Source organism: Poecilia latipinna, unplaced genomic scaffold (genome assembly GCF_001443285.1).
Source record: "Poecilia latipinna isolate Pla-1442-1.1 unplaced genomic scaffold, P_latipinna-1.0 Scaffold1077, whole genome shotgun sequence".
Taxonomy (NCBI): Eukaryota; Metazoa; Chordata; class Actinopteri; order Cyprinodontiformes; family Poeciliidae; genus Poecilia; species Poecilia latipinna.
Window position 1 is genome coordinate 10,582 of NW_015113693.1, and position 15,593 is coordinate 26,174.

At 39.9% G+C, this 15,593-nt stretch overlaps 1 protein-coding gene across 3 annotated transcripts in view; it reads left to right on the forward strand.

Annotated features, from left to right (window-relative positions):
• capn15 (calpain 15) overlaps positions 1-15,593 on the forward strand; it is a 58,516-nt gene that overhangs the window by 6,875 nt on the left and 36,048 nt on the right. Inside the window, exon 1 of one of the 3 annotated variants that reach the window (XM_015051974.1) lies at positions 2,500-2,755. The exons of the other annotated variants lie outside the window; for them this stretch is intronic. Within the exon in view, the coding sequence (XP_014907460.1) occupies positions 2,577-2,755 (179 nt within the window). The 5' untranslated portion in view covers positions 2,500-2,576. Of the gene's footprint in view, positions 1-2,499; positions 2,756-15,593 lie in introns of those variants that run through there. 3 annotated transcript variants of the gene reach the window in all.

Here is a 15,593-nt window from a genome sequence, read left to right on the forward strand (position 1 = left end):
TTTAAAAAATATCTATTTATCTATTATAAAAATATAAATTATAAAGAAATATTTTAATATTGTTTTTAATTATATGTATTTTAATTTTATTTTATCTCTATTTATTTGTTTATTTTTTGGTCTGGTTTTAATATCGACTAAGTTTTACAAATTAATCTGATATATAAAAAGAAGGTTGTTATTGAACAATATTGATATATAATCAATCCCTATTTAACTGATTTCAATGTAAATTAAATTATTACATTCAAATAATTTGTAAGTTGTATACAATTATTACAGCTCCCTCTAGAAAACTACATTTTTGTTTAAATTTCCTTTTTGTAGTTACATAAATTTTGTGGGAAATTGATTTAAAAAAATCTTAAATTCACATATCTAAACTTAAAGCCTTAAAATGTCTTAATGAAATTACTAAACCCTTAAATGCGCTATTCACAGGTCTTGATTTTTTTTGTGGCAGGAATATTTAGTCTCGTATGTAACACTAAAGTATCTTGCGAGACTTTAGTGTTATGTGAAAGAATCACATAACCACCAGCGGTTACATCTAAGCTAACTTCTGTTGTCAAACCATACTCTCCATTTATTTTTTATGCATGTTTTTGTTATGCAAGTCTTAAATTTAATTCATAATGGTCTTAAAAAGGTCTTAAAAGTATTACATTTGAGTGTTTAAAAGTGCATTAATGCTACTGTCTTATACTGTCACAAATATATAAAAAAGAACTTAAAAAAAGTACACACTACAGTTTCAAGGGTCAAACAAAAACATTTATAAATAAACCATGAAGTTTAACACAATTTAACAGAGTTAAAAGCGATGAGTGAAACTGGAATTGGTTCCCCTGATCAGATTCTGCCCAAGGCCCCGTTCAGGTTCGGACCGGCTCTGAGGTGCAGCCTGTTTTTCCTGGGAAATGGGAATCTTTGTTGCGGACAACTTGTGTCTGGAAGCCACCACTCTGGGATCCCATTCACATCAGGCTCTGGCTCGGCGTTCAGCTTTTATTTAAATCTCTTGAACGCAGCCCCGCAGCTTTTCTCTGCTGGCAAAGGCCAGTGCGCATGCGCTCTGCTGACACTCCAGTAATCCGCTGGAGGAGATTGCATCCTAGTCCACTGCGCTCAGGCTGCTACCAGTGAGGGAGAATTAAAAATGATGGAGGAAATGTGGAATTGGAGAAAGGCAGGCTAAGATGTTCGGACGTTATTATGGGACGGAGCGGAGTTTCGCGATGAGCAACCGGGACGGGAACGAGGATGAATCCGAATCTAAGACAGCAAGGCTCGGCTTGCGAATATGAGAAACCCGCAGACAGGAATGAAGCCGGCAGAAGATAAGAGGTTTTCTCTGGGATCTGTATATCTGTGGTACGTGGACGCAGGCGCAGAGCGGAAAGCCAGCAACACTGCTGTTAATTACCAGGCTAAAGTGGACCGGCGCGCTGCTTTCCTGATCACCTAATTACTGGTCGATACGTTGTCTTCTGCCCCATCATCCCTACATCCAAATGCACACGGTGAAGTTTGTCCTCCGTGACAGTTTCTCCGTAAAGACTCGCGGCTCCGTCAGCCGCTGCGCCTCGTAGAGATGACGGGCAGACGGGTCCAGATCAATCCGAGCCAGCCTGCAGGAACTGGACCGGCTGGCTGCGGGATCAGACAGAAATTAAGCTGCGGCTCTCAGACAGAAGCACCAGGATCAAATCCCCGCTGTTGAGCTGGCAGAGGACCGCAACGTGACACCCAGCACCCACTCCAGCCCAACCTCTCGGGCAATTTGTTGGATAACTCTTGAGGTGTAAAGAACTTTTTGACTCCCTGATTTATTTTAACCCCAGAAGGAATCCCCACTTTAAATATTTGTGACATTACTTGTTCTCCTTCAGAGAAATGCAGCTGATATGTTCCTTTTAAATCTCCGTAACAGCTGTTCCTCTGCCGGGATGACTGAAAGGGGAGACTGGGATATTTGCATACTTGTTGTTTTGCCAAAACCCCTCCCTTGAAATCCAGTGCATTAATTTCTTCCAGCTTCCCTTGTAAATAATTCTTCAGGCTACTTTCACTTATAACTTTCAGTCGCTTGAAATGCATGTCGTGTTAAAACTCAACAAACAGATTTATGTACCTAAATATTTCAGGTGTTTTTCTGAGCATGTCTCATAGAGAAGACAGGAATCGCTTCCAAGGACTTATCATACGCTTTGTACAAGATTTGCTGCAGAATGTCGCAAGCCTAAAAGATGCAAGGAGAGAATTGCAAGGCTTTGCATCAGAAAAACTAAATTTCAACCTCTGGAATCAGTAAAAATGCTCCCACTATTCAGAACTTTTCGCATGAACTCTGGGAAATGCAGCCGGCTTTGGATCGTCTACCTGCAGATCACCAACATTTGTGAGCAGCCTGTTTGTACCTGAGCCGAGGGGGATATCTGTGCTGTGTTTGAGGACCTCGGTGTGCTCCACCTGCTTCAGATCTGGATCCCTCGTCAACTTCTGTGTTGCAGGGAAAACAGAAGCGAACAGGTATCAGGAAGAAAGCGGGGTCTATTTTACCTAAATCTGTGGAGATGGGGAGCTCGGCCTCGTCTCTCGCTGCAGAGACCGAGTCGGACCATGGCTTTGGCAGCACCTCCTACCCGTCGACGCCCCCTGTGGGCTGGCTCAGGAACAGCCACAGCAGTCCGGTCTGGGGAACCACCTTCATCACACGGCAGCACCAACAGCCTGTTCCGCACCGAGAGCGCAGGTAAGAACTAGAAAATAAACCAGAAAATTGCATAATTTGAGTTTGCGAAAATACATTTCCATAATTTATCTCGGGATTTAAAATGTTTTTGCGCAAAGATGAGGTGGTTTTTGAGCCATATTGACCCTTTGCAGCTACGTCACTCAATCGTTCGAGGCGCCATGATGGACGTCAGAAGTGAGGGACGGGAGAATTGAACAGAGCGACTGAGATTGTTTTTCCAAGTTGTTTTTGCCAGTTTATTCATGACTTCTACTTGTTCGAGTCAAGATAATTTGTCTGTGAACGTGACTCACCTGGTTGGGGCTCCAACAAAAGTTGGAAACAGCTAGCTTAGAAACCGACCCATGAGTGTTGGTCAAATTACCGACTTTGCCTGAATTCACACCACATTGTTTACATCACTACGTCATAAACAGAGTTTCCCTTTACACATGAAAACGTACAAAAGACGAGATGCTAACCAGATTTTTCCATACATGCTAGGCTACATGACGGTGCGTCATTGTCTCCATGGTTACCAGTGGTTAGACACGTACCTTCTCTAAAATGCAATATTTGATGTTTTTCTAATCATGCTTACTTATAAAGTGTATGAACATTAATCTTCTTACCTTGTAAAAAGTTTTCGCTGCAAATCCGGGATTACACCGAGGGCTGACAGTCATTATGACTGACCGCTGTTATCCATGCCGCAGTATCTTTCCTCAATAAAATTTATAAAAGAAAATGACAAGTTTGGTTTTTATTCATGTCTGTCTGTGCATCCTATGACCATTTTAAAGTGAAATCAACTACATAGAAGCGATATTAGGTTACAGATGTCTGTTTTTAGACTGGTTAGAAGCATATTGGTTGTTTTGTGGGCGGATATCTGGAGAGCATTGACGAATCACGTGATCAGTAGTCGAAAATGACGAGGAAGACAACAGGAAGTAGTAGTAGGATGACTGTTTTATTTGTTATTTATTTATTCATTTATCTTTTTCCCTTTTCGGACAAAGTGCAGCAGAGCGCTCACAGCCTCACACAGTTCATAAAAAGTTGTTTGTTATTCTAACATGTTGAATCCAGCTCCTCTGTAAAATCCCAAGTCTTGTCACTCCAATGCCTGAACAAGACGCAGACATGTCCTCTGATAGCTGGTAGATGATAAACGCTAGCACCATGATTGAGTTGTGAATATATCTTATTGAACTGTGTACATCTGTCGCTGCCAGGATTTCTAATGACACGAACAACCTTATTCTCATGATTTTAAGTTCTTAATTAATGCAAAGACTGCAGTCAGTTTTCTCAACATTATATAGACAAAGATTTGCACACATTTCTATTAGAAAGGCATCTATTGAGTGCACTCTGGCCCAACCGGGTCTGCTAGAGATACAAAGAATATGAACTTCTTGGACACATTATGGTGCAAAGTGGAATATTTTGTCTCCTCCATTCATTTGAAAAATACTTTCTGACCAAAGCCTCTGAGTGAAGGATTCAGTAACTCCCCTTGCCATGGATCCCTTCCACTGGTTCACCAGAGCTTATCTAATCAAAGCCTTCATTTTGATGTTTGGCCATGATGCACCCAAAATCTGGCTAAGCCGGATTAATGAAAGCAAAATCCCACCTCCTTCTACAGCTCAGCTAGATGATGTTCGCAACGACTTAGGAGGTTTTTAGAAGATTGCCTGTGCAGATAGACCTAACCTCTAAGAGCTCAATAAAAACGATGTACAACCAACAACAAACCAGGACTAATTTGAAATGAGTTTGATGATAGTCTTCTTGTCTGACTTTTTGGGCTGCTTTAATGCAGTTTTTCTACTGTTGGTGGTTAAAGTATGAATGGCCATTGGAAACACGTCCATCTGTAAATAATCCTGTCCACGTTTGACCACTGGCTTTAATCTACGTTTGTCCTGATGCTGAGAAACGGTAGCAATGTTTCCAGAAACTTTTTAAATCTCATTAGAAAAGATTGATGGTACTAGCTTTCTAGAAAATTTCTCAGACTAATGGCAAAATTTCAGTTTTTAGCGAAAATTTACTATTTTTTTCCATCTACAATGACCCTGATACACTTTGCAGAAATCCCTCACGTTTTGGATCTGCAGTAAATATTATTTGATTGATATTAGGTCGTTGTTTGTTTTCAGTCTACAATTTTGACCCACATGGAAAAAAGTTGGGACACCCCTGATATACAGGAACCCTTAACACAATGCCGCCCTGGGTGGTAGCCATTCTTTAAGGACCACCACTAAGTACATTATGGAAAAGACGTAATATTCATGTATATTCACAATCAAATGAACCTGCAGTGTCATCTGTGCTGTGGTTAAAAGTTTCTAACTTTTTCTACAAACTCAGCAGCTGATTGACTGGCCGATGCGTCTTTAAGGGGCCACACTGTTTGTTGGAGAGACGTTGCGTTCCGATTGACTGGATTTCTGAGTTTTACTGCATTAAAAGATTTGCTGTTTCAACAAGAAGTAGCGTATGGCAGTAATCCGCCGTTCCAGTCGCTGCTTTCTGAATCCCAGTCAACATACTGAGAGAGAGGAAAGCTTTGAATGTGCAGCTCGCAGCTCAAACGGCACTTTGGACTCATTTTCCTCCAATAGGTGCTGGAGGAAAATGAGATCTTCTCGACCACCCTCACAGAGATTTGTTTAGAAGCGTTTCCTGTTTTTTATTTATTATTTCGTTTGCTTTTTTTGGTCCCGTCTCCCAGAACGAGAGCAGGCAGTTTATATCGACCGCCTGAAGTGTATTGAAGTTGTTGCTGAGTCACTCAGGGCATCATGGTCTGGTTGTTAGTTATTGATTTTCAGAGAGCCCGATCACATTTCCCCACAATGGATGTCATTATTTATTCAGCATCCGTCTCCAGTTGGGCTTTCATCTTTCCTGATTCCTGCTGTCAATGCTTGCCTTGTGGGTTGCTCTACATTTAACAGTAAAGGCCGTCCTGTCGTGGTCGAGAAGATTTTTTGAAAAAATCCATCCAGACAGGTCTTGTTGTATTTGCTCGGAGTTTAAGCTCAGATCCATCAACCACAGCTCGATTTATGAATGAAACGGAGGCTCCTGTCATCAGACTGGCTTTGCATCACTCAATCAAGGTCTTTTTTTTGTTTGCCAGACTCCACTTCCTGTCAGCAGTCAGACTGCACTCTGAATCCGCTCAGCACATCATTGTGTACATGTACATTAAGCATGTTTGGAAAATCAAGCATTTGTGACCTTGGAGTCATTTTCTGTGGCCCCCAATACAAATTTGGCCCACCCATCACAGGTTTTTATTTTTAAAGTTTTCATTTTTAATCAGGATAAAATTATTACCGACATAATACACATAACAGTGGCGCAGTTGGTAGAGCTGTTGCCTTGCATCAAGAAGGTTCTGGGCTTGATTCTGCACGGAGTTTGCATGTTCTCCCTGTGTATGGTGGGTTTTCTCCGGGTACTCCGGCTTCCTCCCACAGTCCAAAAACATGACTGTCAGGTTAATTGGTTTCTCCCTGAGTGTGTGTGTGCACGGTTGTGTTTCTCTGTTGCCCTGCGACAGACTGACGACCTGTCCAGGTGACCCCACCTTTCGCCCAGAACGTTGGCTGGAGAGGAACCAGCAACCCTACCAAAAAATGGATGGATGGATAATTTTCTTACAAAAGAAAATGTTAAGTATTAACACAAAGTATTTGTCTTTTCATAACCATTTTTTTTCATAAGTAGAATCACATCTTTGTAGAAACCTTTACTGAAAAGTAAACGCTTTATTAAACTCGATGAAATGTAGCATTTTGAATGGAAGTGACTCAAAACCTTTTCTTATTACAACAGGATAACTTTGAAAACTAGATTAAATTTCTTTTAATTTTAAGCTACTTTTTTACAAAAAAAAAAGATTTTATTGTAATCTTGCCAAAGTTTTGCAGAAAGTTTGTACACCCCTGTCTTACAGGGACACCCAGCCATGCATCATGTACAGTGTTGGATGCAGGAAGAGGATGCAGTAGCGCTGTCGCCCCACTTTGCCTCGCTCGCGTTCACACACCGCTGTGTGATCCTAACCACGTTAGGCAAGCTTTGCTGAGCTGTGACAGAGCATGAAATATAGAAACAACAGAACACTACGAGCCGGCTTATTTTCAGCTGCTCTCTTCCAGTTTCTTCTCTAATAAATTGTTCCATAAAACATTTTCTCTCTCAACTTTTTTTCTTCTTATGCTTTTCCAACCCTAGATTGCATTGGCTGTCTAGTCCTTGGGGTGTGTTTCATATTTTGATTTTTTTTTTTTTTGGGGTGGAGGGAGTGTTTACTCCTGAGGAAAGCCAACTTATTACACAGAGCTGCAGTGTTTCTTAGCTTTGGCTCGTGTTTTAATTGAAGCGCCACAGTGTAGTTCTGCACATTGTTCCGGGAACAATGCTGCTTTGATTCACTTTACTTCAGCAACTACCAGCTAGCGTCTTTCACTGCCGATGTCCTTGAAGCTCTGGAGTCTTTCCGGAGCCGATCCTCGATGCCTGCTCTGTCCCGGTGTGATGAATGTCGCCGTTTATCGCTGCTCCATCCACCGGCTCTCCTCCGTTTAATTGGATTGAAACCGGTCCACTTGGGCTCAACAAGCGTGGTCACTGGCGGTGTTTATGTCGAAATTATTTCAGCACATCCTCCTTTGCGATTGCCTGGCTGATGAAGACGGGTTCTGGTCGGGACAGCCCGGTCGTCTCCAGAATAGATTTGGCAAGCAGCAGTTGTCTTACAGTGTGGTTGTATTTGGAAAACAGAGCAGTTATGCAGCGTGAAACAGAAAAAACTAGCCTGTTGGCGCTGCCTCTGACATGATTCCAGATTTCCCCATCCTTGTTGCCATGGAAATCTGTAGCATATGCTCAGTAACCTAATTCCATCAGGCCCCAGACAAGACCGCACATGGCAAACCTGGCAGTCTGAGGCAAAAAGCGGAAACTGCTGGCGACCCGCACATCTGCAGACGCTGGTTTGTCAAAGTTACTGCAAACTTTTACTTAGGCAGTCCGGTTCAGTCCGGATAGCTTGTTTCAAACCCCTTTTACTGCTCTGTGTTCAGGGGTCATCTGCTCATCAGCAGTAAATAAATCTTTACTTTGTGTCGATGTGAGAGGCATCTGTCTGGCTGATGGTAGTTTTCTGTCAGACTCCTCAGATTCAAAAGCCTCCAGGAACTTTATATTATTAGAGCCGCAGTGGACGACAACGCTGTCATCCTCTTCCTCGTCTCTGGCTGCGTTGCTGCTTCTTGCTGCTAACGCCAGCTGAAGCCCGGTCAGACAGCTTCCTCTGTTTAAAGATTCAAACGTCTAAAGCTGTCTCCACCGCTGACAGATTCACATATCAAAAATGAGCTCTGCTCCTGAAATATTCACTGAGGGCAAAGCCAGGGGTCAGACGCTTCACACTCTCTCTTAACAGGACGCCATTTATTTCCTTTTCCAGGCTCCTAGTTAAAGTAAAACAACTTATTTATTGCTCTTAGTTGTTAACACCTAATATCACAAAGCCTGATATTAGCTGGTGTAATATGGAGTGGAAGCAACAGTGGGAATGGCCGGCATCAAGATATTTTAAGGCCTGCCCGGCCCCCACTTATTGCTGTACACAACCAGTGTATTTCTAGAAAATCACAAAAAGATTACCTCAAATAGAGCCTCGACTTCTCTGCATCCAGAGGCGTTTGCTGAATAGCGAGGAAGTAGGTCAGCTGCGCTAGCGTGACTTTGACAACCTTAACATGTGCATGTGCTGTGTAATTCGGTGTGTTTACGTCCATTTAACACCAAGATAAGGCGACACACACACCTGCTGTCTGACATGTATCCATTTATCACCAAACATGTAATCGCAAAATAAACATCAAGCTTGAAAACACCGTAGCTAACCGAATGTTTACGTTGCGTTGTTCTTTGTGAGGGAAAGGTCTGCATGTTTTGTTTTTTATGCTGACGTTCCTGATAGATAATAATAATAATAATAATAATAATCTGTACCGTTTCGTTCGGTTAGCGCAGCGCTGTCGTAAGTCGGTTGCCATGGCAACGATTGTGTGCGTGTGCGCGCGCACATATTGAGAAAACAGAAAAGTATGAGTCAGTTTCGAGTTGTCGATCGCCTGTTTTTCACCCTTATTTTTCCTCTTTGTTGTGGTCTATTGCAGCTGGTGTAATTTTAAAAAATAAAAATAGAAAAACAAAAGCTGGATTTATTTTCTTATTTAATGACATCAGTCATCAAATAAGATAGAATATTTCACAACGTATTCATAACGGAGTGCCTCATCTTCAGGATTACAGGTTCTGAGCTGTGATCCAAATTTTTATCCATTTTTATTTAGAACAGAAAATATAAATTGCATCCTGCATACGAAATATTTGAAAAGCTGCTGAATTTACTGGGTGTTTGTTTTATTTTGGGCTAAATTCTGTGCAGCAATAACAATAAACGTTAATATAAAACCAGTTATGTTATTTGTGAATAATGAGAATCTCATGCTAGCCTTTACATTTTCCTGTTAAATAATCTGATATCATCCTAGTAAAATAAAATGAGCATTCTCTGGGAGTAAGTGGCTCCTGCAGCATCCTGTTCCTCTTTTAATGTTCTATTTTGGTAACAGAGAAATGCTTGTTCAGTTTTCTACAGCCGTCTTGGTGCGTCGCGTCAACTGTGGTTATGGAGGACTTTGCCTAAAGCTACTCCTCCTTCAAAAGAGCTCTTGTAACGTAGGACTTTTCATCCCGCTGTCCCTGCACCATTAAATTCTTTCTCCGAGGTTTGTCTGCTCATCACGCTATTAAAGCTTCCCCAGTTATCTTTGGGCGTCCCTTGTGACTAAGGCGTCACTGTCATCAATCCTTTTGTGTCACATCACCAAGTTTCAGTGTGTCATTATAGGAGCTCTTTGTCTGCTGCTTAAGTCTTGGCTCTAGACTCTTCCTGCAGATAAGCAGCAGTTAGTGGCTCCGTTCCCAACTTTTTTATTATTTTTGCATATCATTCTGGACCTTTAGCGGCTGATTAATGACTCATATCAGCCCGTAACTTATTACCTGCAGGATTGGAAAGATGCCTTGGAAGGTAAAACTCATTTCTGTGACCCAAACAGTCTGGATCCTCTTAAAGAGACGGATCGATGTTTGGTAGGAGTAAATTATTAAAGGAAAAGGTTGCCCCCAGCAGGCTTCATGCATTAAAGGGTGCTACAATAAATCTTTACACAGCAAAAGTATTCATACCCTTTGTTTTATCGTACTGCAACCATAACCTCTAATGTGTTTAATTAGCTCTGCATTGCAAAGTAGAAGGAAAATAATATGTTTTTACATCTTTTTTTTTACTTTTTACAAGTAATAAAAGCTGTGATCTCTTTTATCATGCTGTAGGTTTAGAGTAAGCCCTTATATTAGCTCCAACCATCTTCCCACCAACTGTGACCCACTTCCTCGTCCCTGTTGAAGAAAAGCTTCCCCCCAGCATGGCGCTGCTGCCCCGTTTTTTCTCTGGTTATGGTGTGAGTTGGGTAACATGCAGTACTTTTTCACATTCTGCATGTAGGGCAAAATGATCAGCATCAGTCTTCCTTCTGTTTGTTCTCTACTGCGTTGCCACAAAAGTCAAAGAACAGTGGTCAACAGATGTTCCCACCTGGCCTACGGATCTGTGCAACTCTTCCAGAGTTACTGTGGACCTTTTGGCTTCTCTTCTGATTGTTTCTTCAACCTGTCAGCTGGGATGGACGGCCGTGTGTGGTGCTATAAGATGTTCATGTGTTGAACCTTTTGTGACATGTTCAAAGCTCGGCATGTTGTTTCAGGACTTTTAGGTTGATACTTGGTTTTGTTCGGGACTAATGCTGCGTTCACACCAAACGCGTTTCGCACATCAAGAACGTGTCCGATGCTTCAAGTTGGACTTGTGCGCACTTTGAAGTCAGACGCATTTTGCTCTAGATCTGCGTCAAAATCGGTCTAGACTCGTGTTGGGACAAGCTGTTTCCTGTTGTCGGTCTATTTGTATAATGATGCATAAAATTGAGAGAGTGACACCAAAATATTATGTAGTGAAAGCTTCTGAAATTATAACGGAGGCTCAGATGTCTTTGCTGAGACAAAAAATGTTCAGAAATGTTTCTGTTGAACAAACAACGGTGGCAGCTGATAACGGCCTGACGTACGTTAAAGCCGTTTCTCCCTCTCCTGGTTTCTTTGAACAATGGTGGATGAAATATTGAGAGAATTTAGGTTTTATTTACTGAAATCAACAGAATGTTACATTTTCAGCTTCTGCGATTCACTTCACACTGCACCCTGTCAAACTAACCAAACCTTTTGAAAAACCTTTTCCCCTCCTCGCCTGTGGGGGCGCTGCACCAAGAACAACTGAAGGAAGCGACATGAAAATCTCTGAAGAAGACACTTCCTTCTTCACAAAATGCAAACAAAAATGGCATCAGATTTTAGCAGTTGTAGGATTTCTCTTTTGGTAAAAAACCACGAGCCATTTCTCTCACTGCTGCTGGACCAGCAGGCTTGGTTTGAGCTGTATTTACCCAGAATGCCTTGCGCCATTGTCATAAAGTCATAAATGCTTCAGGAAGGAGCTTTGTCTTCATTTACAAGAAGTGGGTTTTATATTCACCGTCTGTCCTAAAGAAACATTAGCCTCTGAGTTTCGCTTCATTTGCCCAATAACAAAACAAAAAAACTTAACAAAGAGCTGCCTATGGAAAGTAATTTTGCAGATTAGTATATTCATCAATTATTATTCCAGTCCTCATTCTTCATTTAAAGTCCATTTTACCCATTTTCTGCTCAGTTGTGCTCCTTGTAGCCTCAGTACCAATTAAGTTTCATTTTTAATTTAAAGTTCTTCACTTTTTAACTGAAATGAACCTTTAGTGGAACAACAAGCTGAAATAACGAGGCCGTCTGAAAACGATGGCCTTAACACCTGCAGCTGATTAAAAATCCCCTCTCTGCATTCCGATCACCTGCAGCTATAAAACTGGTGATCAGGTCACATCTGGAGACATTTCCTCTAAATGAACTCGGCAGTTTTGAACTCATCCGGTCTGAGCTCCATGTAAGGGCTGAGTAATCCCTCTTAAACTGTTTTTTAAAAACTGGTAGCAAATCACGACAATTACAGGTAACAAGACTGTAACATAGCCTCCTCCTTTTATTTAGGCTTAAAACGATTTATTTAAATACCACAAATCTGTTATAACTATGACGTATTTTCCAGACTATAAGTCGATTTTTTTTCAGAGCTTTACTGGCTATAATCAGGTGTGACTGATGTATATTAATATGTAATTAATATATTAATTAATACATACTGTTTGACTTGAGTAAACCAGGGGTGTCCAAAGTGTGGCCTGGGGGCCATTTATGGCCCTAGGAGTAGTTTTGTGTGGCCTTGGGTGCAGTTTACAAATGGTTTAAATGGAGTTGATGTAGATGCAGACAAAACATTTTTGTATGAGATTTTTAATGACTAATTTATATCACAAATAGAACATTTTAGATACTTAAAGGTTGTGAAACCCAGTTCGCATTTTTGTTGCTGGGAATAAACTTGTCACAATAAGCAATGAATCAATTAATCATGTGATAAATTAAAATGAGGTTGATTAATTTAAAATTTTCTAATTCATCACAAATTAACAATCCACAATCACAATCCATTTATTTATGAATTTGGTTGTGTGGAGTTTTATTTCCATTTTTATTTATAGTTTTTGTTGGTTGTGTTACTTTAAAAGAATGAATGTTAATTAGTAATTGAAAAGACCAAACTTGCATTATTATGACTTGAAAATTGTCTCAGAACAATATCATTGTTCATCAGGGACAAATTTAACGTCCAGTAAAATTTGTTGTTGTGAAAGGCATCGCTGGGAAAAAACCAATAATGACACTTTGACCAACAAGTTAGCAAACTGTACAACTCTGACGCAATTTTTAAGACCTTTCATTACAATAGCACCTTAATTTGTTGCTGAGAAAATAAAGTAAAATAAATTAATGCTGAAATTATTTTGGATTCTTTACTGAAAAATAATAAAATAAATTTGTGACCCCAAATTTAGCCCCACCTCGTCCCTATCAGAGCACGAACATCTGTGTGTCAGAAACGGCCAACAGATTCCAGGCAACGTTTGGCAGTTTCTGTTAGTTTGTTGAAAAGCAGATAACTGACTGATGACATGGGCGAGGTCTCCTTAAAGGATCCAAGATTAGTTGAACAAAAAAAAATAAATAAACAATGGGGCAAATCTGGATCACTTCAGTGCAGTGGGAGAGAGCTAGATCCAAACACAACTTCCAAAAGAGGAACATTTGTGCTCTCAACATTTCTCTCCAGAACACTTTGAGACATTTGTATGAGCAAAACTGACAAAGGCTCAACAAGTGATTGTTACCTTAACGAGCTAAAAACAAGTGCCATGCTGACAGTTTTCATCCACAAAGCGCCTAAACCCCTCTGCCACCTGAGCGCTGGAAGCTCTTTACATGCTAACGGAGCTCGCCAGCAGCAGTGCCACTGGTACATTAACTGCAGTTTAATCATATTTTCAAATTTATTTATATTTATTGATGCTCTTATTGAACAAACAGTAGAGAAAATAGTAAAAATCTCAATCCTGACAATACCAACAGTGATTTTTAAAACATTAATTTGAATTTATCACAACGATAAATCTAAATTCCTATCATAATAATAAATTTATCATGATAAATGATCATATTCCTATCTGGAAAGACTGTGGCTGAATTCTGGTTGAATAACCAGAGGCTATTCCTCATAGTGGATAAAGTTTAGGTAAACTTGCATAAAATCAGTTGAGCATGTATTTTCTTTGAAAATGATTAAAATTATTCTGCTTTATCTATTTTCCAACTTGGTCATCAACCTGTTGAAACATCAAACTGTGTCAACAGTTGTGGTGATAAAATGAAACTATGTTGCCAAAAAAGATTTATTTTCAGTTTTATTTATATCAGCTCCACCGGAGAATAAAATAATATCTTAGCAATCAGCAATAGGTGTAGTGTTGGTTTTATTTTTGGTTTCTGCAGAAAATCACTGTAGAGCAAGATTAAGGGATTCAATTTGATGCTGAAGTTTTTGTATTTATTTCTTTTTTTGTGTAAAACTCTTCTGTTTGATTTGTTTGCTGACTTGTTCCACACTGGGTCAAATGTTCGTTCTTTCCCGCGGATCCTGATTGCAGACTTCCTGAGGTCCAGTAGGGTCCAGTCCTGCACGGGTCAGCGCTGTTCTACAAGCGCAGACAGGCCCTCCTCATTATTAGGCCATAGCTTTTTATGATGATGCACTCACCAGTCTGCTTTTATTCACCTTTTACTTTGCGGTTTGGCTTGTAATTTATCGCGCTCTGCAGAATGCGGCTTTTAGCTCGAGGGAAACGTTCCAAGTTCTGTTTGTACAAACATGAAGTCACAGTTTGTTGGTGATTGCTGCCAAGTTAGTTTCTTTCTTTCTTTTTTTTCCAAAGACAAAAAAAATGACTCAGTCTCAGCAGCATCTGTGTGCAGATTGAAGAAATTCAAATTATATTTGTATGAATATTCGCCTGCTGTTTAACAGACGAAGAGAATATAACGAGGTGGGTTTTTAGACTGGATGAATCAGAGTTTTGGTTGCTTTGCTCCTTCATTTTAGTATTTTGTACCCGACTTGTTTGGAGCCATCTTCCATGGAAGGCTACCAGCCATACATCAGTTTGTACCTCCTCTAAAATCTGACTTTAAAGTGATTTTATGTAACTATTGCTAGTTTTTTGTGAGAAAATGTAAATCCAGAACTCCAATAATAATAATTATCTGCCTGTAGGATGCTGATGGTTATTTAACTCTCACTTTTCACAGGAGTTAAAAAGCCTTAATAAATATCAGAAACAGTTTATGGAAATGCAGTGAAATATGAACACAGAGCAGCTTTGGCAGTCAGAGGTTAAGAACCGCACAGTTGCTTGTGAATAGCTAAAATCTGTGAATTCAAATGTTTATTGAAAAGCTTTCATTCAGACAAGCATTTATGTCGGCATTTATAAACTCTTATTAAAGAAAAATTACAAGCAATCAATAATTACAGATCTTAAGACAGAGATGAGACAAAAAAGCTGCCCTACGCTAATAAAAATGCTAATGGCTGCATATTTTTATAGAAGCTCCTGGGTGTTCAGCCAATCAGCACCAACAAAAATAAATGATTTTCCTGGATTGGCTGCTTTGCAAACTCCAGCCAATAGCGTGTCGAGTAGCATTGCACTTTTATTTTTTTAAAAATACTTTACATATGTTGTACTTTTGAAAATAATACACAGTTAAATAAATACATAGTGAAGAGTTAAAATCATGTTTTTATAGTAATTAATCTCCGTATTGTATTACAGTCCTGAACTACCAAACAAAATAAACATAATCACATAATGACACTTAATGCAAGTTGCACTAAAACTTGCATTAAAAATGTCATTATTTACTGAATTACAGTTAATGACAACAGTCAAACATTCATGAAGACTCTTTCATGTTCATGACAGGTTGTCATGTCAGTCTTATACATACCTCTTCAAATAAAGTGTTAACAAAAAATATTTAGAGCCAGGTGAACCTCATCTATCATCATACAGCTGAAGATACTTTCTTTTACCCCTTCCTGTGTCAAGATTGACCTCTCAACAACTAAAAAAGTTATATTTAGTTATATTTGTTTTGTTCATTAGGTGCAGGTCACAGCATTTAATAAAAACAGATTAGCCTTGTC